The sequence below is a fragment of the Lampetra fluviatilis genome, chromosome 13 (genome assembly GCF_964198595.1).
Source record: "Lampetra fluviatilis chromosome 13, kcLamFluv1.1, whole genome shotgun sequence".
Classification (NCBI taxonomy): Eukaryota; Metazoa; Chordata; class Hyperoartia; order Petromyzontiformes; family Petromyzontidae; genus Lampetra; species Lampetra fluviatilis.
Genome location: NC_136287.1, coordinates 1,106,855 through 1,131,422, shown reverse-complemented (window position 1 = coordinate 1,131,422; position 24,568 = coordinate 1,106,855). Strand labels below are relative to the sequence as shown.

General features: G+C 51.9%; 2 protein-coding genes across 4 annotated transcripts; both read right to left on the bottom strand.

Annotated features, from left to right (window-relative positions):
* On the bottom strand, window positions 1-7,945 carry SUB1 (SUB1 regulator of transcription). 3 transcript variants are annotated; one of them, XM_078861963.1, is made up of 5 exons: window positions 7,791-7,945; window positions 5,360-5,420; window positions 2,553-2,675; window positions 1,830-1,935; window positions 1-546 (listed from the first exon to the last, which is right to left on the bottom strand). In XM_078861963.1, exons 1-5 carry the CDS (start codon window positions 7,925-7,927, stop codon window positions 467-469), a joined length of 507 nt encoding a protein of 168 aa, XP_078718089.1. In that variant the 5' UTR covers window positions 7,928-7,945; the 3' UTR covers window positions 1-466. The 3 variants fall into 3 exon arrangements, with proteins under 3 accessions (XP_078718089.1, XP_078718087.1, XP_078718088.1); XM_078861961.1 differs by having other exon boundaries at window positions 5,360-5,425; window positions 7,801-7,937; XM_078861962.1 differs by having other exon boundaries at window positions 7,801-7,889.
* Window positions 7,946-10,003: 2,058 nt separating this feature from the next.
* On the bottom strand, window positions 10,004-21,846 carry LOC144935383 (protein FAM219A-like). Its single transcript, XM_078861960.1, has 6 exons — window positions 21,757-21,846; window positions 20,494-20,578; window positions 17,956-18,061; window positions 16,446-16,526; window positions 15,751-15,802; window positions 10,004-14,348 (listed from the first exon to the last, which is right to left on the bottom strand). Exons 1-6 carry the CDS (start codon window positions 21,796-21,798, stop codon window positions 14,205-14,207), a joined length of 510 nt encoding a protein of 169 aa, XP_078718086.1. The 5' UTR covers window positions 21,799-21,846; the 3' UTR covers window positions 10,004-14,204.
* Between the last annotated feature and the right edge of the window lie 2,722 nt (window positions 21,847-24,568).

Below are 24,568 nucleotides of genomic sequence, written 5' to 3'. Positions count from 1 at the left end.
TTTTTATTGAAAACCACGTGGCGCTCGCGATGGGCGGGAGCGCTGCGGCGCACGAGGAGGTGTGGCGGCGGCGGCAGCGCCGGGCCCCTTCTCCTCCTACCGGTACAAAATCTCGTGGTGGGGTTACGGCGGGAAACAACGGTAACATGAAAAACACACGACGGAAATAACGACTTTGGGAACTCACGAGTGGAGCGCGTCTGCCTTAATCAGAAACATAATGCACACACGCACAGCTACACACACACAACTATACACACACGCGCACACACACACACACACAACTACACATGGGTGCACGCAGCTACATGTGCGTGCACGCAGCTAAACGCCAACTTTATTCATGTAAAAAAAAAAAACCCCATGCCCCCGTTGGTCACAAACAGAAGAGCCCCGGCTCGGATTAAAACTTTGCCGGCGTCTGGGTGGAGGCCCTCGTCGACGGAGACGATGAGAATAGCGGCCCTCACATCTTCTTGACGGCTGCGTCGATGTCGGGCATGAGCTCCTTGAGCCGTGCCCACTGGTCCACGGCGAGAGAAATCCCTGTGCACAGAGAGTGGAGTGCCGAGTGAGACACTCGCGCCAGCGTGACCACGACCAGAAAGACCACTCGTGACCAGAAGCACCACCAACACGACTGCCAGTAACACCCACCACCAACCCAGCCCCCAGCAACCCCACTTCAACACCACTCACATGACCAGTAGCACCACCAACACAGCCCCCAGCAACACCCACCACCAACACAGTCCCCAGCAACCCCACTTCAACATCACTCACATGACCAGTAGCACCACCAACACGACTGCCAGCAACATTTGTAGGACCACCAACACAACCACCGGCACCAACTGGCACGGAGCACCAGCAGTAAAATAAAACGATTTGATCAGGTAAGGCCCACTGAGCTATATAGCTTTCTTTCAGACGAGACCTGGCCACAATGATAGCCCAATAGAAGTGTTTTTGTTATCGTCATTGGCACCACCTACGGACCCAGCCTGACCTCGTCAGCCCTCAGTGATGCTGCGCTGGCGGTGGTGCACAACGTAAAAACACCACATTCGTCAATAACGGTGGCTTTAAATATATATATTTATACATAAAATGCGACGTTTTGGGTAATGGCCCTTCTCTTAATGTGCTATGAAGAAGGGATATTTCCAGAAATGGTGCCTGTTATACATGTACTAGGGGCTGTTCGGGGGCGCCCCCGAACAACCATTTACAGCCTTCTGCCAGGAAAGTCACAAAAAAAATTGCACACGAATGACGCATTCACGCTAGCACCCGATGCTCCGTTATGAAGTTTTTAAATGAAACATCTTTGAATTGTATTATGTTTTGAATTAGATAATTGTAATTCTTCATTAAAAGCTTATATAACTTTACATCTGAAAGACTTAATTGAAAAGGACATTTCGTGTAAATTTTCTCTCGTCGTTAAGTAGATATGGCCTTGCTGGGGGTTCGGTTCGATGCGAACTGTCACCAGTTTGGGATTGCGGGATCGAGATAATGCGACACGGAGCTGCTGGCCATGCGAGAAGACTGCCGTCTGCAGATCGATTCCAACGTAATCGAGCGTCTGTCCCTGCGCCTCCGTCGTTCATGTAGGGGGTGCGTAGGTTTGCAGCGCCCCCTGCATGAAAACGACTGAAAGTGCAGCGTTCATCACAGATAGATAAAGAAGGTGTGTTGTATGTGTATGTATGTTGAACTTCTTTCGCACCGTACGCAGCCAACCGTGCCAATTGTGTTGCGTTTTGTCGTCAGAAGTTGCTCGACTTGCGTGTGTGATGGGGGGCTCAGTGGGGGGGGGGCACCTTTCTTGGTGGGCTTCATGTCCCCGTCCTTGTCGTAGTACTCGCGCACGTCGACAAGCACCTTGCCCTTGAACTCGCGCACGCTCACGTACCGCATCTTGGACAGCTGCGGCGGGCAGGCGGCGGGCACAAGCACACACAACCGCTACGGCAACCGCCACCAGCACCCCATCGCCACAGCCGCGCGAGCGGCAAGCACTGCCGCCGCACAACCGCGTCGTCACGACCACGCTACGACGCGTGTATGCTTGTGTGTTGGTGCGTGACGTGTTGGTGTATTGCTGTTGTCTGTATATTTTGTTACACAGTTGCCGACCGCAGGCCGAAAAAGGCACAAATGTGCCAGCAACAAACAGCACTATCGAAGTTAGAATAGAGAAGAGTGCAACACATTTTTTGAATTGAGCAAGGTTATTGCAAGAACTTGGGGGAGGGGGGGGACGATGGAAGGGAAATCAGAAATGGAGCAGTGCGAGTGAATAAATAAAGAAATGCTGCGACTTCCGGTATGGTGAATGGGGGAGCGAGTGGGTGAGTGAACAGGCAAGTGAGCGAGCGTGTGGGCGAATGTGTGGGTGATTGAGTGAGAGCGTGGGTGATATCATGGTGGAGTGAGCGGCCGAACGAGCGTGTTCGACACAGTTCAGATGAGAGTCTGGGGAGACTGAGTCCTCGGCAGGTGAGGTGGGGTGGAGGGAATCTACAAGCGAGGTGTCACCGCACCTGGAACATGTTGTTGTCACTTTCAGACTCCTGGGCGCGCGCCGCCGGCTTGGAGGTGCTCGCCTCCGTGCGCGCTTTCTTCGCGGGCTTCGAAGACACCTTCTCCTTCTTCGATCTCTTCGTCTGCGTGGTCGCGGGGGGCGAGGGAGAGACACAGACTCCGCTGTCGGTGGCCCCAATGAAGAGGTAACAGCGATGACAAGATGTGCGATCGGGATGGAGCAGCATTCATCCAGCATTTGATTGAGAATGTGCCAATAAATACTAAAGTGGTGTTGATGCTGATGGTATCAATCTTATTTCGCTTGGATGCAGAAGTAGATGCAGAGCAGCAACTACAATGTCACATTCAGGTGGTCAAGCCAGACCACCGCGTCAGGAGCAGCCGAGTGGCTATCGCTGTGATGTCTCCTGTTTGTGGATTGGGCATTGCGTCGTCACACGTTCACCGTCTGTTCTGGATGACCACAGTCGCACACTGGAGAGTTTCACGTTTAATATTTGTGCAGCAGCAGGTATCCGCATCTGCCATGGTTTGTGCAGTGAAAGATCATACCCAGGAATCTTATTCGTTGGGTCTTTCACATTAACACAACATCGCACTCGCCACTCACCAGCATCTCGGCCCGGTCACCAATGACCGCACAAGACACCCGTCATCGGTTAAATTCTCCCGCTATGAGATTTAAAAAATGTCAAATTGGCTGTCGTCCAATGAACATTACTCTCTGTGGAAGGGCGGGTAGGAATCGCTGCCCTCTACTGTCTGTACCAGAGGTCACTTGAAGGAATCTCGGAGGTAGCTCTGCGGGATCCGTTTAAGTGGGTTGCAGTCTAATGTGGGAGTGCTCCCAATGGACCTTTGGTTTCTTGGTACGACACGGCATCATTGGGATAAAAACATTTTTTTTTTTATAAATACAAAAATATAAACTTACAACATTCGATATTAACACTGCCTAAAACAGACAAATATGTATAACAGGCCAACGTTTCAGGTAATGGCCCCTCTTCAGAGCAGAAAAAGGGCAGAGATTGTCAGACTGGGACCACGGCTTGTCTCCACGGGAAGAAAGTTTCACAAAATGTGTGATCCTCAAACTCTCGCTGCCTGCGCAGTGCTGGAACGTAACGTTGTAAAGGTGACATTCTTTCACCTTAGCACCACTGCTCGTCCAGTATTTCGTCATTATTCACGAACTTGATATCCACGATTTTGGCTATCCGCGAATCACATTGGAAACTCTACACGGCTGATAAGATAAAGTGATGAGAGATCAATTGATGAGATAAATAGATGTTATCATAATGTTCATGTAATTAATAGTCGATGTATGTATTCAAGGTAATTCATGAAGAACGTGTCCCTCGCGAATAATGAAGAGGGAATTCTGTAAACACGCTCGTGCCCTTTCGTAGCTGCTGCAGAGAAGCGAATGCGTGCCCTCATCTTCTCTCGACTCGACTACTGCAACGCTTTGCTCGATGGCATACCTAAGAATGTTTTTTTAAATCTGCGGTATGTGGCAGAACTCAGCTGCCCGGGTCTTGACTAGATCTAAGAGATTTGACCATACTTCACCTCTGTTGGCATCTTTGCTGCACTGGCGGCACCCAGTGCAATTCAGAGTCTAATTTAAAATGACGTGACGAACCTATAAGGCACCGAATGATCTCGCGACCTTCTACCTCGCCCTGGCGATGGGTGCTCCCTGGTCCAGGCTACTCCTCTCCCATTGTTTCTGGCTTTTATCCAAGTTTGTTTTTCATTTTTACTACATTGCAAGCGTAATTGTTACTATTATGAGTGTTTCCTTTCCTGTATTTTAATTGGATTTTATCTATAATTGGGCACGTAGTTTATATGTTTATTTTTACGTACAGCGCTTTAGATATTCGTTATGAAAGTCGCTTTATAAAATAAACATTAATATTATCATCAGCGGCATGCGTAGCCACCACCGCCCGGCTATTCATCTTTGCGTCGTAGTTGCCGAGGCTGGCAGGAGCCTTCAAAAACTTAGGAACGTGAACCCCACCCCCAGACCCCAGCGCAGTCCCCCTGCTGTGGTTAGCGCGGTGAGGCTTTGGTCGCAACGGATCGGAAAAAACACGCGACTCCCGCCTTCCTCGTCGCGGTCAGCACGGCGGAGCATCACGCCGCGTGGGCGACAGGGGCTGCGTGGTGGCCGTGGAGGGGCGGCTCGAGCCACACGGAGGCGAGGGCCTCCGGACATCCCGGCCAGGCCGAGGTGGACCCGTTGGTCTCAGAAAGGGCAGTCCCCTAGTGTCCCAGAGATTTGTGAAAATCAGAATTTATTTTTTTATTTAAACACGAGTTGAAAAAGTCAAAGGTCCAAAACGTCCAACGGCCAGAAACAAACAGTACGATAAAAGTTGTAATAGATAAGACTTAACGCGTTTATTGAAATTGCGCAATATTATTATAAGAGCATACTGAAGCCGAAACGAAGTATTGTTACCTGCAGTATGGTGGCTGAGGTGTGTTGATGAGACAAACCAGTCAGTCTGGTAGGCCCAAGTCCTGACCATGTTGACTCCGGTTTAACATTATCTGGCTTCCCGCTTGACTCACGATACCGGCAAAGAACAGGGCTACCTGAGCAGGTGGTGGGGTCAATATTAGAGCCAATGGTGAGGCTACTCCGTGTGTGGCCGGGCTAGCGGTTGAGTGGGTGTGGATATTTAAAAGTAGGTGCGACTGATGGGTCCGCAAGGCAGTGGCCGTCAGCTCATCGTGCCCAGCTGAACCTCCCAGAAGCGTGGTGGCCTGAGTGCAGACTCACCTGCACGTCGGAGTCGCTGTCCGAGTCGCTGGACTCCACGAATTCACGGGACTTGGGCATGCTGCTCTGTGGGGGGGGGGCAGAGGCGGGGAGAGTGGCCGTGAGACCCGGGATGGGGGCAACGCGATCCTGTGATACCCACACATCTCCATGCCACACAGCACCACCAAGGCGACAAAGGCGAACCTAATCCGACGCAGGGCACACCTAGGGGATCAATTATATTATCACTGTAATTCAATCATTCTATTACATTCTTGCCCATGGCAACTTGTTCATCAGCTCATGTCGAGGTCTGCTGGCCACGAGAGGGCTTCGGGAGAGAATTTCTTAAGTGTTTTCTATTCCTCCATGTAAGGAGCACAGACTACAGCGGTTTACTGTGCGGTCCACAGTTGGATTGCATGGCCACAATCACACCACCGTTGCTTGCCTTTCATTTTCCACACTTATTGAAGGAGATGCGAGCATCACCCTGGCGATGCTCTGATGCGGTTGGGGTGGGTGACGGCTGCGTTCTCCTGCTGGCCTGCGCCCTCCGTGATTTCAGTGTCACACATCAAAATGTTAATTTATCCCGGAGAAATCCTATGAGCTATGACGCTCTTTCCCAGATGTCCAGTAGGGGGGCACGGGGTCACCCGTCGTCATTGGGACGAAATGGACGTCGTTCGTTCGAAACCCAGATGCGCGAGACCGAGTTGCAATCCACGATGTATTTGTATCTCAGATAACAACGCTGACATCGCCGTTCTAAGTGCGATTTCTATTAAACCCAGGGGCTTTGCCCATCCAAAGGAAACGAATTCAAACGCGATTCGCGCCATCTCCTTGCACCTCGGGGAAACCCAATGCGACATCCGCTCATAAGACCAAGTCATTAGTCAAGGAACACTGCGGCCTTAAAATGGACACACACACAAAAAGGGCCGTTTCTCGAAACGTCGCCTATTATATCATTTTTAAGGTCACGTGGTTATTGACGTGAAACGTGCGAAGCTGTCGCTGTTGTTATTGCTGCTTTGCACATTCCTGCCAAGGCCGCAGCACCAAGCGGGTAACTTTTTTGCTTTTCTCGTGGCGGCGATGCCCCCCCAACCACTCCAAGCCCGAACGTGAGCGCGGGGACCCCTCTTCACTGCTCGGACGGGCCACAACCGCCATGCATAGCCCTGCAGCTGTGGCCTGCTGCAGCTGTGGCCTGCTGCAGCTGTGGCCTGCTGCAGCTGTGGCCTGCTGCAGCTGTGGCCTGCTGCAGCTGTGGCCTGCTGCAGCTGTGGCCTGCTGCAGCTGTGGCCTGCTGCAGCTGTGGCCTGCTGCAGCTGTGGCCTGCTGCAGCTGTGGCCTGCTGCAGCTGTGGCCTGCTGCAGCTGTGGCCTGCTGCAGCTGTGGCCTGCTGCAGCTGTGGCCTGCTGCAGCTGTGGCCTGCTGCAGCTGTGGCCTGCTGCAGCTGTGGCCTGCTGCAGCTGTGGCCTGCTGCAGCTGTGGCCTGCTGCAGCTGTGGCCTGCTGCAGCTGTGGCCTGCTGCAGCTGTGGCCTGCTGCAGCTGTGGCCTGCTGCAGCTGTGGCCTGCTGCAGCTGTGGCCTGCTGCAGCTGTGGCCTGCTGCAGCTGTGGCCTGCTGCAGCTGTGGCCTGCTGCAGCTGTGGCCTGCTGCAGCTGTGGCCTGCTGCAGCTGTGGCCTGCTGCAGCTGTGGCCTGAAGCTGCTGTGGCCTGAAGCTGCTGTGGCCTGCAGCTGCTGTGGCCTGAAGCTGCTGTGGCCTGCAGCTGCTGTGGCCTGAAGCTGCTGTGGCCTGCAGCTGCTGTGGCCTGCAGCTGCTGTGGCCTGAAGCTGCTGTGGCCTGCAGCTGCTGTGGCCTGCTGCTGCTGTGGCCTGAAGCTGCTGTGGCCTGCTGCTGCTGTGGCCTGCAGCTATAGCCTGCTGCCCTGCTGCAGGTCTACGCGGCGGGCAGTGCAACTACATCCATGCGTCGTTGCGCTGCACCACCGTGCTCCTGCCCCTTTCGCCAACCCGCACTGGCCGCACGTGGCGAGGCATGGACCAGCCGCGAGGACGCAGCTCATCCAGCAGTGGATTGACGCGGGGGGGGGCTGTGAATGTGCGATCCCATTCGTGTCACCCCCCCCCCCCACCTCGAGAGGGCCACGCGATCTCAGTCGCCACCCGAAACCTCCCGCGTCTCCATTGTTGTGAACACCGAGGGCTTGGCCCGGATATCCCCGATTAGCCTCCCCTTGCCTAGTTCCCATACCGCCCAAGGAGGCCCATTCCCGGCGAGTCTTGGCGAGGCGGAGGGGGGGGGGGTCTGCGAGGGGGGACGGGTCAGAGCCCAGGAGTCCATGGTTTTCCAGCGGTGCCAAACTTTAGGCGCAACCTCCGGCGTCCCCTGCCGCGCCGCGAGGGGAGAGCCGAGCGTGGTGAGCGGTGCGCGCCTCCTTACCTCGACTTGGCTCGTGGGGGGATTTTTGGAGTGGAAATGCACGGGAGCCCTGAGCGAGGTTCGTCTCGTGCGCTGATTGGTCAATGGGGCGGCACGTGACTTCGCCCCGCAGGAAGCTCATTAACATAACCCGCGAAGTGAATCGATTCTGATGCAAACCGCCCCCCCCCCACACACGGGCGCGCGCCCGTTCGATTCGATTATGAAGTCGATTCGTGTCGAGTGTGCGGGCGGGTGAATTCAGGCACGAAAAATAATCTGTTATCAATTTGCTTGCCCTTACACACGCTTTGTGACGTCACGGCGTGTTTGTGTTACCCTCCCCCCACGTGCTCCGCCACGCGCTTGAGCCATCAACGATCGCCAGCCAGAGCCCCCCAATTCACGGCTGTGTGGAGACCCCACGAAGCCACGTCCACGTGCCATCTCTCGCCACGGAACAATTCGCCCCGCTCCTGCTCACGAGCTGATTTACCCCGTGCGTGTATCGACGGTGCCACTTTAATGCGCAACTTCGTTGCCTTGGCGTGGTCTGGGACTGGCTTTTTTTGCTGTTTCGCTTCCTTGCCCAACCATGGGGATTGATGTACTCAGGGGCCGTCCATAAATGACGTCACGCGATTATGGACGATTTTTGACCCCCCCCCCTCGTCACAAAAAATCAGACCCCCCCTCAGATATGACGTCACAAAGCTTTCCCCCCTCCCCCAAATTATAAAACATGCTTCAAATCGCTTTAAACTATTGTCATTGTAGTGCGTATTTAATGTGGCGCTGCACTCTGATGTTGTAGGAGAAAACATTTATCAAAACGTCTATTTAATTAAGTAGAACGTGTTGTCTATATTTATTTAAAGTTGCGCTTTTTGATGTGACGTCACATTTCTCAACCCCCCCCCCCTCGTCACAAATGTCTGACCCCCCCCCCCCTAGGTGCGTGACGTCATTTATGGACGGCCCCTCATGCAATTTGAACCTATATACTTGATGTATTGTTCGTGATTGGCTTACCTTAGCCTTACTTTGCACTCCGATCGTGTTTTTGTATTTAGTTGTTGTTGCAACGTTCTGACCCCGTGCCCCCACTCGACACCTGCGAACTACAGCGTTATAGCTCATGGGATTCCTCCAGGATAAAGATTCTTAATTCATCGATCCGTCCCTCCCTCCCTGCCACTCCGTAAGTAGTCCTGACGACCGGCCGTGATCCATAACTTTCCTGCCCAAGCACACTTTACTAGAGTTTGAATGATGATGCCATTAACCTGCATAGAAACATTCAAGCCACGTGTTCCTCTGTTGCTCAGTGTGCAGTAATTCCACACATCTCTCCACGTTTAGTTGCACTCTTCGGTGTTTGTTCATTTGTTTTTGCCACCGTGCTTCTCAGTCACATTGATTAATACTGGAGGAGGAATCCGATGAGCTATGAAGCTCTTTTTCACAGATGTCCAGTCGGGGTGGGTAGAAACGTTACAAAAAACAATACAAAAACACGATAGGAGTGAAACGTACAGGAAATGTAAACAAACCCCCCACACACATACAAACTAGACCATCCCCAGACTACCAGGCAAAGCCCACTGAGGTATTAACTTGCTTTTCAAAAGCGACCTGGCCACTAATTATAGCTCAACAACAAAGTAGCTTATCATTTGGACATTTAAAGCAGCAAAATTATCTAAATAGTCTAAACGCATGCTTCGTCGCGGGTAATAAGCACCGAACTATAAACGTTATGCTTTAGGCCACGTTGTTATTTTCACTACTTTTACATCCAAAGATTAAGACATATTTCTATCCTGGAGCCCTCCGAGTTTATCCTGGCATCTTTTGACGATATGCTTCCTGCATTATTCCTTAAGTATTATTACAACTATTTAAAGTATTATTACAACTATTATATCTTGACTGATGTGAAGTGGCCTTGAACATTGTGGCATGAAAGCATCTCTTATAAATATTATTAAGTTCAGCCTTACCCGGTCATCTGGCTATAAAATAAAGTTACGTAACAAAACAACCACTGGCGTGGTTGTGGATAATACAACATTAACAAGTAAACGCTTCGTGTCCTCCTGCTACACATATCCGTCCCTGCACATAACGGGACCTGCCAAATATACCTTTGTGTGTCTATATACAGACAGATGCTTGTTATTCGTCGACTACTAACAACACGAGTGCAGTCGTGCGTCGTTCACTCCCGTTTATTTCGTAAGAGTCCAGCAGCGTGTACACAATGTAACCGTCAATGTTTCACGAGACGAGAGTAATGTACAGGCAAGGGTCACAGGGCAGCAGCAGGAGCAGGGCGAGATGCACGGGGTAGACAACCACAGCCACCGTGGACCCATCTGGATGAAGGGCTCCCACCCACTCCCCGCCGGTCGTGGGGGGGGGGTCATACCTCACCACACTGGCCAGTTCGGTATTGTAAAGGGGCTGGCTGGTGGGGGTGGGGGGAGGCTCAGAACGAGTTTTGATATCGCCGGAACTCGAACTCGGCCGATCGAGGTCACATTGCATTTTGATAACCGTTGCACCATCGCTCCATCCTACAGCCTGAAGCATTAATTGTGCCAAATGCCAGAGGTGGCGATGGATTGGGGAGGCCTTCATTCAGCAGCGGATTGATCATCGCCGATTATAACAATTTCAACTTGTAACGCACACCATTTGCTCACTCTCGAAAACACAGACCGCCGCGGAGACACGAGGAAGCAAAAGAGAGAAGGCAGCGAGCCGGTGGTGCTCGACATAATGAAGGCGTTAACAGACAATGAATGTCTGCAAGTGGGACGAAACTGGAGTATCCGGAGACAACACATGCCCACGAGGGGGCAACGCTCTTATCCAATAACGATGGAACATTTTCACCCATTTTTCTTTTCTGTACCACCTTCGCCTGGCGAGCCAGGGAATCGCTCCTCCTCAACACCGAAAGGGAGTTTCACAACATTTGTGTGATTCACCAACCCTCGCCTCCAGTGTTGGATTACAGGCGTCCATAGCCGACCATCGCCTGACGAAATGTGTTAACCGCTGGTGGACGTTAGGTAACAAATAAAACAAGACGTATCTCTGTCGTAAATACACACTGCTCCAAAAAACCTGGGAGGCTTCTAAAACACTTCCTGCAACAGATGAATCGGCAGATGAATCCTGAACCGGTATTGCCCTTTTGAGTATCATCAGGTAGAGCACCTTAATCCTAACCGGAGTACGCCCTGCTGATGAGATTCAGAGAGGCGACACCAGCGTAGATTGATTTTTATAAGACCAAGAGGCTGATGGACTTGCATCTTACATTGTTTTTATGCTCGTGAAGCAGACCCTTCCACGCATCTTGAATAAGGTTCCAAAAAATTAAATCGCGGCCCATGGGTCACACGAGGCCTACCACTTCTAAATGGCCGCATCAATTGGGTATCAGGAGGGACGGTGACATTTTGGCCTGGCAAGATCGCGTGTCCAATTTTAGGGATATGCTCGGTCAAGAGTCACTCTTGCAAATTAAACTTCTCCTGGTCTCCCGAGTTCTCACCTGATTAAACAAAATTTTAATAAACTTGAATTTTGTCACTGCAAGGGCCTCCTGCGGTGACAGGAGTGTGTGTGGGCGTAAATGTGCGGTTGCCTGCCAAAGGTAACGTGGACAGCGTATTGCGCCCTCAAGAAAGAACAAGTTGTTTTTAATCGAAATGCACTTGTTAGGATGAATAACAATTGCACGTGGATTATATACAAACTCAATGATGCTTCACGTGGGATCAGATTCCATACAGATATTATTAAAACATGGGAATCAAACACCACTTGGCTTGTGAGCATACACTCCCGATTCCGTGGGTGCTCTGGCATGATGCCGCACTTACCAACGCTACCGAAATTAAGTGTGACATGAAAGGTCATTGCCCAAAACATCGCCTATCATATATTTTTAAATATATTTTTTCCCTTAAAGGGCCAGTCTTATTGATTCTACTTTGAGTTTTTGTTAAGTGGTAGGTGAATGGTTTTCAAAGCATGTCACCGCATACCGATTCTCATATTGAAAATCACATCAAATATTCAACTCTCACAAAAGTCTTTTACAAGGCAGTACGATTCACGTATTTTACATCATTGTGCAGTAAACGGTCAAACGTGCAGCCCTGTGATTGCGTGATTGCACCCGTGCTGGTGGAGAGGGCGTCCTACCAAGTACAGGGGTTTAAAAAAAACCTAAAGACTGACAGCGTGCCGGTCAGATCGGTCCAGTTGGGAAGAGCGTCATTTTGTGAACACTACGGAGAAGATTGATGAATGGATCTGTGTGGCAAAGCGTGGAAAAATGCAGTTCGATGAACATGCGACATGCACCGCAGAGGGCACGCGACACGCAAGCACAGGCGTACGCACACACCCCGCAACCCAGCAAGTGGGAACGCTGCACACACACACAGACATCCCCCTCCCCATCCCCACTCCACTCCAGCTCGATATTACAGCCCCTGCACCCTCTCCACCCACAGCACGGAGCTTGGGATAGACCCAGGACTAAATTTTTCACCGAATATATTTTCCCGGGTCGCTGGGAGTATGGAGTAGGTGGTACGTGACTGTGACTAGTGGTGGTAGCCACAATCATAGTGAGAGGTATCCTGGATGTGGGGTGTCGGGTGTAGAAATATTTTCTGGGTCGCTGACCCCAACAGACACGGCTGAAACTACTTAGGTCCCCATGCACGAGCACGATATATCGCCAGGGGCCATGATGAACGAGGGCAATTTTAGGGCAATCGTAGCCAGCAACTGTCATAGGAAAAAACGATTTCTGAGCGACTGCGGCGACCTGACACAGGCAGCGGTATCGAGTGGCAGGGTCGTGTCTGGCCAATCTTGCCGACAAGTACGTTCGAAGAACAGTGATTGGTCTAGAGCAGCGCACAACCTTGGGCAGGGTGGTCCGCGTGACCTTTGCCTGTGAAGTCATTGGAAGCTGCCGCCTTTGTTGCACATTCGTGGGAGCAGCGATCAAATCTATCTCGGTGCGTCAACAACTACCGGTGACAAATCACGCCAATCTGCTCTAGCCTCATTACGGCCTTGACAGATGGGCAACAATAAATAAGTGGGCTGGGGGCAAGGGGGTCGGGGTCACGGTTAGACTTGAAATTGGGCGAGCTTATTGGGCGAGGTCAGGGTTAGGTGGTAACGGGGTTGGGTAACGTCCATGTTTGGGCTCTTCAGCATTCCTCTGCAGCATTAGGTAAATACTGCACGCTCAGTAGTTTCTTCGGCCAGGCCAGCTCTGATGAAGGAACCACGTCCCGGGCTGGATGGGTACTCACAATAAATACATCCTTCGATACGTAAAAAAAATACGTCAATGTAGGAGACAAAGCTAAAGAGTAAATTCTGTGGAATGCAGTCAGATTAAACACTCAGAACACTGTGCACATACACACGCACACACACACACATGAAGATTCCCCATATAGCCTCAACAGACTATAGAGGCAAATGCTGTTAGCAAGCACCTATGAATGCCGGCACAGCACACGAGGTGGTGGTGTGGTCTTCACCATGCCTGACCGCCTTTGTCTCCCCAAATGTAGATTTTTACTCACCGCATAAAGTACTCATTTTTAAGGCTGAGTCGACCTCGGGGAGGCTAGGACTGGTTCAGATATCCGTCACTGGTGTTGGCCGTAAGAATTGATCTCGGATCGCTAACCGCTGTGCCACCGCTCTCCACACACACACACACAACAGCCGCCACACACACAACAGCCGCCACACACACATGCACACACATGCACACAGACGCACAAATACAGCACCGCACACAAGGCATGGGGCGGCATCACATTATTGCTCAACATCGGCCAGAACTGCAGGCCAACTGACCTTTTCATCTGCACAAAGGCAATAAAATAAAGTGGTAAACAAAAAAAGTATCTATATGTCGTCGCAGCACGAGCGCGCTTGTGAAGGTGCGGGCACGCACATGCGCAAGCCCATGACCAAGGAGAGGGGGGGGGCAGCCGGGAACTTGGGGCAAGAAGAGGCGCCGTCGCCATTGCCATTCCGGACAGCTGCTGGAAACCTGACCAGATTGTTCGGTGCGAGAGCTCGCTAAATTGTTGCCGCGGCAACCGGAGACAAAACCCGTGATGGACCACGTAGGGTCTCCCTCGGGGAAAGCGAGGTCACGCGGAGGCCAGCGTGCCGCTCGATTTGCGATTGTTCGTTCATCGCCATGACGACCGCAGTCCCCGGTTCGTCACCATCACCGTCGCCGTGACGACCGTCACCACCGTCACCACCGTGACGACCATCACCCCTGGTCGTCACCGTCACCACGATGACCGCCGTCCTCGGTCGTGGCGGCCAGCACAGCTGCCGACCCCCCGCGGTTACTGAACGGTGCACGAGCTGCAGCAGCACATGCAGGCTTGGCCGACGGGTCGCGGCGGGATGAGGTCCAGGTCCTCATCGTCGGGAACCTCGTCGAGCCGGTACCCGTCCTTCAGCAGCTGCCGGCTCAGGTCAGGGTTGATCTGAGCGGGAATGAGAGGAGACGGGAAATCGTTACGAGAACTGATATTTTTGACAGCAGTTCCCACGGCGAACCCCTACCCCCACCCTGCCATGGTCGCTCTCCATCTCTTTGCACCATTTGGGGTGGCGAGGACTGGAGTTGAGAAACACGGTTCCATGTGTATTGCTGTGTCAAAAGCAACTCATAATAACCTCAATTTTATAACAGGCTGCCACTTCCGCCACAGAGTAATTGCTCGTTAACGAAGAGAGAGCGAGAGAACGACTCGGAGGTGCGAGGAAGAACCACAGACAAGCGGGAAGATGGCAACGGCCATGCAGTGAGCCCGTGCCAAATCCCTGCCCCCCCAACCCCCAAGCTCTGTAGTCCTCTGTATATGAAGGTGTTATCATCCGATTGATGATGTTTACGTGTGGGAGAACACCAGAGCACACGCAGAAAACCCAAGCGTGTGCGAGGGGGCAACGCTCTATCTCGCACAAATGGAACAGGTGCTGGACTTCTTCTGGCAAGCCAGGCTATAACATCTCCTTGACGGCCATAGGAAGGGCGTTTCACAACATTTGCGCGATCCACCAAACCTGTCCCGCCTCCACAGTGCTGGATTTCGTAGCAGTAGGGCACAACGTTGGTGCTGTTTTGAATCCCAATTGAGTGACTTACAGGTCATCATATTTTCAACATGGGGATGTTTTGGACAATACCAGTTACACTGTCTGTGTTTTTTAAGCTGTGGGACGAAACCCAAGAACATGGAGGAAACCCATGCAGAACAGGGGCAGAACATACAAATTCCACACACTCGCTCACTCACTCATTCACACTCATTCACACTCATTCACACACTACAGAACAGAGGGAGAACATACAAACTCTACATTCACTCACTCTGAAGGACTAAGAGGTAGAACATACAAACTCTACACACTCACTCACACTCATTCACACACTACAGAATAGAGGGAGAACATACACACTCTACACACTCGCTCACTCACACTCATTCACACACTACAGAACAGAGGGAGAACATACAAACTCTACACACTCGCTCACTCACACTCATTCACACACTACAGAACAGACGGAGAACATACAAACTCTACACACTCGCTCACTCACACTCATTCACACACTACAGAACAGACGGAGAACATACAAACTCTACACAGGAAGGCGCCCGAGTCGGGAATTGAACCCAAACACTTCTCGCTGCAAGGGGCTACGAATGTCAACACCGAGGTGTTACCACCCTGCTGTGGCCCATGTTTGGGCCGCTCGAGCAAACGAGCCTGCCCACGCAAATCGCACCTCCGATTAGCACGGCTGGCTACGTATGGTGCGAAAGAAGTTCAACGTACATACATACACACCGCTGAATGCGGCAATCCCGGTCTCACCTCTGACGAGGAGTACCCCGACGAGTGCTGCGACATGTCCAGCTCCTCCTCACTGCGGGGACAACACGGGCGCCAGCGTCACAATGAGGACGCTTGACCGTAGGAACATGGCATTGAACTGGTGGGGGTGCGGAGGGTGACAGTCGCAGACCACCCAACCAATTCACTTCAAATGGCCATGATCTTGGAAGTTAGCAATCATTTCAACTTGTAACACTACACCACCGCTGCAAGGTGTTTGCTTGCTCTCGAAGAGAGAGCGACTTAGAGGCTCGAGGAAGCACAGGCAGCCGGGAAGGAAGCCAGGCAGTGAGCCGGTGCCAAATCCCCCCCCCCCCAAGCTCGACAATCCTCTGTCGATCAATTAAGGTGTTAGCAGCAAATTAATGAGTGGGAAGGGAGTTTCACTACACCCGTTTACTATCCGCCAACCCTCGCTGCTGCCTCCACAGCGCTGGATCACAGGCAACCACGTGCAGCTTAGCCACCACCTCCCAACAATGTTAAGCATGGTTGAGCCTGGTTTAGTAATTCGATGGGCGAGCGCAAACCAGGATTATCCAGGCGAGTGTTGTACGTGTGGAAGTGAGATGGGGCCGGCCGTAGATGACGGTGCCGAGTGCCGCCCCCCTTCGCCTGCCTGGCAGCGGCTACGGCGCCCCATGTGACCTGACGCGTGCCCCGTGCGTGCCCACCTGTCGGAGTCGAACTGCACAAGCGGCCGGTGGTCGGCGCTCTGCCCCACGGCCTCGTAGCCCTTGTTGGGAACCAGCAGCCTAGCAGCGTCACCAGACAGTTACCACAGCATCAAGCGCACGGCTCCATCAACATTGTACGCACGGCTCCATCAACATGGTACACACGGCTCCATCAACATCGTACACACGGCTCTATCAGCATCATACGCACAGCTCCATCAGCATCATACGCACGGCTCCATCAACATCGTACGCACGGCTCCATCAGCATCGTACACACGGCTCCATCAACATCGTACGCACGGCTCCATCAACATCGTACGCACGGCTCCATCAACATTGTACACACGGCTCCATCAACATCGTACACACGGCTCCATCAACATCGTACACACGGCTCCATCAACATCGTACGCACGGCTCCATCAGCATCGTACGCACGGCTCCATCAGCATCGTACACACGGCTCCATCAGCATCGTACACGCGGCTCCATCAGCATCGTACACACGGCTCCATCAGCATCGTACACACGGCTCCATCAACATCGTACACACAGCTCCATCAGCATCGTACACACGGCTCCATCAGTATCATACACACGGCTCCATCAGCATCATACGCACGGCTCCATCAACATCGTACACACGGCTCCATCAACATCGTACACACGGCTCCATCAGCATCGTACACACGGCTCCATCAACATCGTACACACGGCTCCATCAACATCGTACGCACGGCTCCATCAGCATCGTACACACGGCTCCATCAGTATCGTACACACGGCTCCATCAGCATCATACACACGGCTCCATCAACATCGTACAAAAGGCTCCATCAGCATCATACGCACGGCTCCATCAACATTGTACACACGGCTCCATCAGCATCGTACACACGGCTCCATCAACATCGTACGCACGGCTCCATCAACATCGTACACACGGCTCCATCAGCTTCGTACACACGGCTCCATCAACATCGTACACACGGCTCCATCAACATCGTACACACGGCTCCATCAACATCGTACACACGGCTCCATCAACATCGTACACACGGCTCCATCAGCTTCGTACACACGCCTCTATCACCACTCCGTCTATTTCATTATTTCACGCATGACTTCATCATTCACGCACCTTTCTGCCAATATCACTTTCATTACTCCAATATAAATTTCACACCAACAGCACAAACACATTGCCCTGTATTCAACGCTTGGCCAGTGTGGCAAGCTCAGTGTGATGGTGGGTGCAGTAGTGCAATTAAGTGGTGGCGCTGTGGTGAATTGGTGTTGTGGCGGTGGTGTAGTGGTGCTGGTGCGGTGGTGGTGGTCCAGTGTGGTGGTGCAGAACGGCGATGGTGGTGCAGTGCTGATGTGTTGGTGCATTTATGTGGTGGTGATGCAGTATGGTGGTGGTGCTGGTGCAGTGTGGTGGTTGTAGTGTGGTGGTGGTAGTGGTGATGGTAAAGGCGGTGGTGGTAGTGGTTGTGGTACTCACCGTGCGCGGGACAAGACGGAGCGGCTGTTTGGCGAGCGGCGCATGGGCATCTTCCCGGCGGTGCCGTTGCGTCCTTCGGTCCTCCGGACTCCCTCCCTCTGACGCTCTGCGAAGACAAAGATGGCACACGAGGGAATGGAAGAGTGGCCAGAAGCACATCCGGGCATCTTTGTCTCCCGACTGCTGATGTTTAAACACTGCACAAGGTATTCATTAAAGGCCGAGCCGTCCTTAGGGAGGCTCCAGGACTAGTTCAGGTAATCGTCGCCGATGTGGTGAGTGTGACGGTCTAGCCATTCGACCATCGCTCTGCGCACACACACGCACTGTCACACGCGTACACACGTGTGCTCACAATGACACACACCTGCGCATGCACGCACACATGCACGCGTGTCCAGATACTGACACGCGTACACACTAACACGCAAACACATGCACGCACATGCACACGGACACGCCCATCAAAACCCGCACTTCTGCTGTGCATGCAAATGAGCCACCGCTCTCTCCCAGGCGCCCACCAGTGTTACACGTGGCAATTTGCACAAACAAGTCAAACGCAAGCTTGTGCAACTTGGCCAACAGTTTCTCGAACAGCAAGGGGTCCACGGACCCAGCCGTGCACAAGTTGGGAGTCCTCTTGTCGCCTCCCAAGTGATTTATACATTTCCAAATTTTAGAAAAATGTAGGACACTACTGAAAAGAGGCAGCTTTAGGTCCAGAGAGGGTTTCCTGGGTAAATAAATAACACTGAAAGACAAAGGGTCTCACCCATCCCCGGGTCTACCAATAAATTAAAGCCACAATCAATGCCCACGCACAATGGATTCAAGATTATAAACGTCCTTGATGCAGCAGTTAGATGTGCAAACGTGCAGGACAAATGCTGACCAGCTGGTATTCCCCCTGGCCACTGTGACACGGAGTAGCTACTGTTTGCTTTGCGAGATTTAGGGAGGCAATCATTCACCCCACATCTGTACATCTAAATCAGCTCAAGCCTCCTGCAATCACATGCCTTTTGTGCGGCCACCCCCGAGTCTCGAATCAAACAGCGGAAGTCTGAATCATGGCAATGAATGGAATCAGAGGGGAAATAAATCATCATATGCCAAGACAGAATGATGAAGACCTCATTGCAGATGCCACTGCCCGAAAGATTGGTAATTCACCAGCATTGGTATAAGCAAGCCACCGGGGTGCCGTGGTGGCTAGGAGATGTTAAATACCTCTCCTGGTATGCAGGAGGCCGTGAGTTCTATCCCGACCGTGTGACGCCTGTATATTTGGAGGCTGCATGTTTTCTTTATGGTTGCATGGATTTTCTCCGGTTTTGCCTCCACATTGAGAAACATGCATTTCGAGTATTTGGCTGCAATAATAATAACGTAATAAGCCGCTTCGTTGAGTTTTCACTTGTGGCCAGGTCGCTTCTCAAAAATAGCTAAATAGCTCAGTGGGCCTTATCTGGTAAAATGAAAATAGTAGTTGTAGAGTATAGTGCTGATCAGACACTATGTCGATACTGGGGCAGGATTTTGCCTGGATTGAAAGAGTGCTGCTGAAATTATGCACTCCCAAAAGGCTGTGCGGCTGGTGGCTTGTGTAAGAATTTTTATGTGGAGACGATTTGTGAGAGACCACTATCGGCTTGTTTATTATGTCATTGAAGATGCAGGTCACTGGGTGTCGGGGTCCCTGCACCATTTAATCCAAGATAAAATCCTAAAACACCGAAACAAAGCAACTTCCCTGATCGTGCCACTTTTTTCAAAAGCCGAATACAACATCCCAAACAAGACACCTTCAGAAAGTGTGGACACGTAGCTACTCAGTGGCATCTCATAACTGTGTCCATTGAGACTTGTGCAGCTTTTCCCGTCAATTATTAACCAACGTTTAATCATTGCCAACATAAAAAAGGCTCAGCCACCTGCCACCCACCCTCGTGCCACCACGTGGGGGTGAGCTGCTAGTGAGGCCATGGCCACTGAAGGGTTGCGCAACCCCTGCTCTCACTTGGCTCCAAGTGTCCCCCTCCCCGCCCCCCACATTTATATAAACACACAGCCACGGTGGCTATCCTGTTCACCTGATCATTTGACGTTGGGAATGGGGGTTTTGTTTCATCGCATCTCACAGAGCTGCACCATGCGAGTCGGTGAAGCGGCCAGGGATGGTGGGTCACGGTGACTGGGAATCGAACTCAGGTGGCCGAGATTGTAGCACAATGCGCGAACCGCTGCACCACCGCTCCACACTATTTTTGCTTATAAGTTAATTCCAAATACAAAATGTCATGCTGCTGGTATCATATTGTTGTTGAAGGAGTAACTTAAAATAGTAGCAGAGAACCCCAGAGACCAGTACTACTCTCATTTGCAAGTGACCTGGGTCACCAAAATGGTAATAAAAAACTACGCCGACATAGGATCTCTCGCGATGCTGGCTCGGCGTCTCAGCCACAGCCCCCTCCGTGCAACTCGGTGGATCCGCTCGGCATCCAGGCGCTGATGAGGGGGGGGGGCACTCACGGATTTTGATTTGTAGTGGCGAGGGGCGGTAGTTGACGGAGAGGCCCAACTTCTCCTTGCTCCTCCTCTCCGTGTCCTCTGCTTTCTGCAGCGGCCGGGTGGGACATGTCAGGCAGCCCGGGGTCATTTGTTTGACGAGGCCACGGGATAAAATGAAACCGAGAAAGGTGGAGCCGGTCCACAGTATTTTCGACAAACGCCGGCGCTTCACGCTAATAGACTCACCACGCACGTGTACTACGGCCCTTGTTGTTTCACTCCACTGCTGCTTGAGGGCTTCCCTCACACCGTGCGTGTCGTGGGGGTTATTTGACCATACTTCACCACCGACTAACATACACGCTACATTCTATTTTACGCCGAGACAGACCCGTGTCCGTTTATAATTACCCACAAGACATTGCAGTGTATCATACATTGAACGTGAAAAGGCGTAAATGACAAAGTGACGCCGGTATAATCAGATTCCAGCGAGTGTGATGAGGTCCCTCGTTACCGATGCCTGAATCATTTAGCGCCGAATTTATCACCACCACCATCATGATCGTCCTGAATGTCCTCACTGTAATCAACTTCTTACAATCGCCACCACCACAGCCGTGAGAAAGGGACCACGCTGGCAAGCTCGCCCCCTCCCACGTCCCACAACAAGATCCCCCCTCGCCCAACTTCCCCATCTCCCCGCGGTGTCGCGGAGTTCGCCGTCCCTCTTTGCTTTCCCGGTTCACTCCCGAATCCCCGAGCAATCACGGGGTCTGCCATCACCTCTGGGGACCCAAGATTGACGCTCCCTATGTATGTGTGTTGAACTTCTTTCGAACCGTAACCCTGCTAAATGGGGGTTCGGGGGAAAGACAACAAACTAAACACAAAAAGCAGTTCGAAAGAAATGAGATCTCAATCGAGATCATTTAAAAGTGGATCGCTCCAGCGGCTTCCTCATATCGAAAGGAAGAGCGTTCCAGACGGCCGCAGGTCCCTCTCGATCCCTCTATCCCCTCTGGACACCCTCACAGGCATCCCCGTCCCCTCTAGGTCCCCTCAGCGGGAATCGCGGGCCGGATCCCCTCACACAGAGTGTCCGATCGTCTTCCTGCGTCAGACGGATCCCTGTGGGTCCCACCCCGCACTGTCCCCCGTGTCCCAGCGGGTCCCCTCAACGGAGTCCCTGCCTCCCCTCCGGATCCCCCACGTTCCTCCTGCGTGTCCTCCTCCTCGGCGTCGCCCCCTACCCCCTCTCGGTCCCCCTCGAGGCCCCCTTACCGGGAGGGTCGCGGGGTCCCCGTGCCGACCCTGCTCCTCCATGGCCCACACTTCCGGGAGGGGCCGTGACGTGCGCGCGCTGCGTTTACATTTCCCAGTGCGCACGCGCAAGCCCCTCGCACTCCCCCCGCCACCTCCCACCCTCCCAGCGCTCTCCGATTGGATCGGAGGGGGCGAGCGGCTGTGGCCAATTAGAGCGACGGCCACGGCACCGGGTGACCAATGGGAAGCGAGCGCCGGTGCGCATCCGGACTGGGAAATCTAACGGCACGTGATCTTCTGCCCCTCCCCCCCAACGTCCGTGGCTGGCTGAGCGCACGAACCCAAATCTCGCGTCGTTTACGATAATTAATCATGAACTTTGCGATTGTAATTATAATTGCTGGCTAATAATGACGCGTAGTAATAATACTACACGAAGATGGTAGGCATGGCCCAGAGAAGACCGCCGTTTGAAATGCTCAGCGCTGTTGAGCAATCTACGCAGTATCGCTTCCAAATCACTGCAATTTAACTGATTGCACCATCGTTAAACACGCGTTATTAAACGCAGCCATAATAAATACATTCGTCAATGACCACGATTGTGTGGACTCAGGCGACGTTTGGGGAAGTGGACCTTCAACAGGACATACGACAGGGGGCCACCTCTCTGTTAACCAGTACAATTGCTGAGGTTGGGCCAAACTCAACGTTATCAAGTGGCTGGAACGTCCCAACGTTGGGCCCACGTTGACTCAAAGTTCCATGATGTTCCACCTCCGTAGGCAGTGTTGTTGACGAATATTTTAAATTGCGATATTATAAATGCTCGTGCAAAACCGTCAACGCGGTCTCACCAACAGATGTGTAGTTGCGATTATAATTAACCCAAACTTTAATCGGCATTTTCACGTCTAATAAAACACAAAGTCCGAACAGAAGAAACAGTACGCACGCAACACCCACGCGCCGCGCCTCGAGTTGGTAATTGCGATGGGAGTATGAGCCACGTCACCCTCCACACGCATTAAAGTGCCGCGTGTGCACTTCTGTATGTCAGTCTGAAGTCTCGTGTCACCGCTGAGTAGAGGTCCCGAGGGCTTCCTCCGCCACTCCCTTCACCCGTCGCTGCCTATCAACCCCCCACTCATTCCGATGACGAACTCGCGCGGTTACGTCGTCAGCTTTTCTTCCTATTCCGTTCCGATGACGTTCCTGTACAAGCGTCAAAACCAAGGGTGGCACAGTCGGGTTTTTTACAATCGGGTTTAATTCTCTTTTTTTATATTAAACCCGATCATCTGAGATTGGGAGAAATCCGGTTTAATTGGTTCTAATTGCAGAAGCGCACTTCTCAACGATGGGCTTCATCCATTCCAAGCTAAGGAACTCACTGGCGGTGCCCACGATTGTGGAGGAGAAGCTCCTCGTGTTCATCAAGACCAACCTGCCCGCCGCATTCTACGACTACCCCGTGCCCGACGGCCCCGAGTACGATGATAGCAGCACCGACGAGGAAGCAGCCTAAGCCTTGGATCAGAGTTTGTATTCATTAAATAAAATGTTTCGCTCCGGATGATCGCTGCAAAGTATGACCTGTGTTTTGATTTAGTGTGCTGATCTTAAAGGTGCATTGAAACATTATAATACTCCGAATGATGCTCCTGCTGCTGTGTAGTGACTCATGCAGCCAGCTATGGCTATACAGGGTTTGGTTGTACATGTTGTTTATATCGTTTATTGTGACAATTCCGTCACAGTTCCTATGATCGCTGTTTCATTGCTTTCATGGCTTTATTTTGGTGATTTCGATAAGTTTACTGGTTTGGCCATGTTTGTTGTAGTACGGAGTAAGACTGATGGCCTTCATCTAAGTTGTCTTGTGGTTGTTGTTGTTGTTTGACTTGCACCCCACTGGGATTGTTGCACACAGCGTTGGTGTACGGTGCTTTTTCTGCAATATTTTGCTGTCTTTTCTTGGATTTTCTCTTTGCACTTAGTCACATATTCACTTTAAGATGTTTTCTTGTTCATGTGTTTTTGTTGCGGTTGCACCCGATTCAAGAGCCGAATGGCTCACAGGGCTATACTGTACCTAATAAATGAACTTGAACTTGAAACCAGGTTTTAATTCCCCGAAATCGGGTTTTATTGTATTAAAGAAAAAACCCGATGCCTGCCGCTGGAAAAATCGGGTTTTTTTCCACCCATGGTCAAAACGAAACAGGAATAAAATAAAAAGAAAGTACCGGTTCCGAGGCTCCCCCCACAAGGCGACGCGTGGAGGGCGTGTGCCAGTCTGGTGCCAGATGTCATAGAGTGCGGTCGTGTCGCTACAGTTCTCCGCGGTGAGTACAACGTCTTTATACACAACGGCTCTACGCCACTATGCACGCAATTGACGCCGAGTAGTTTACGAGTTCCGACGTTCAGAGGTGAACGGGGCACCCGCCCACCCACCAACTTGACAACGTCTCGGAAGGGGATGAGAGGGTTGGTAGAGACCCACTGCTGCTACTGCTCTGCCGGTTTTATTGCCTCATTAAGGTCGCGGATTCAAACACCGCGGTCGGCACCCCCCCCCCCCCCCCTAATGTATTACTGTATATTATTATAATTGCTTAGCGTGTAGTCATTTATACGTGAAGTGAGGAGACATCACAGCGATCCAGTGCGCTGCTCGAGACGCTGGTCGTCTGGCTGGACCGACCTGAACGCGAAATTCTAGTTGTTGCTCTGCGTCTACCATCAGACATGCGAATGAAGATGTTTACAGCTATACATTATAATAGGACATTATAATAGGACATTATAATAGGACATTATAATA

Excerpts from the sequence above, each read along its gene's own strand:
- SUB1 (XM_078861963.1), bottom strand. The coding sequence starts at position 7,927 with ATGTTAATGAGCTTCCTGCGGGGCGAAGTCACGTGCCGCCCCATTGAC. Across the intron at positions 5,421-7,790 it reads CCAAGTCGAGGTAAGGAGGC|CATGCCCAAGTCCCGTGAAT; the intron begins GCGCACCGCTCA and ends CCCACAGAGCAG. Across the intron at positions 1,936-2,552 it reads GTGACAACAACATGTTCCAG|CTGTCCAAGATGCGGTACGT; the intron begins GTGCGGTGACAC and ends TGCCCGCCGCAG.
- LOC144935383 (XM_078861960.1), bottom strand. The coding sequence starts at position 21,798 with ATGGAGGAGCAGGGTCGGCACGGGGACCCCGCGACCCTCCCG. Across the intron at positions 20,579-21,756 it reads GGGACCCCGCGACCCTCCCG|AAAGCAGAGGACACGGAGAG; the intron begins GTAAGGGGGCCT and ends CGGCCGCTGCAG. Across the intron at positions 14,349-15,750 it reads CGGGGTACTCCTCGTCAGAG|ATCAACCCTGACCTGAGCCG; the intron begins GTGAGACCGGGA and ends ATTCCCGCTCAG.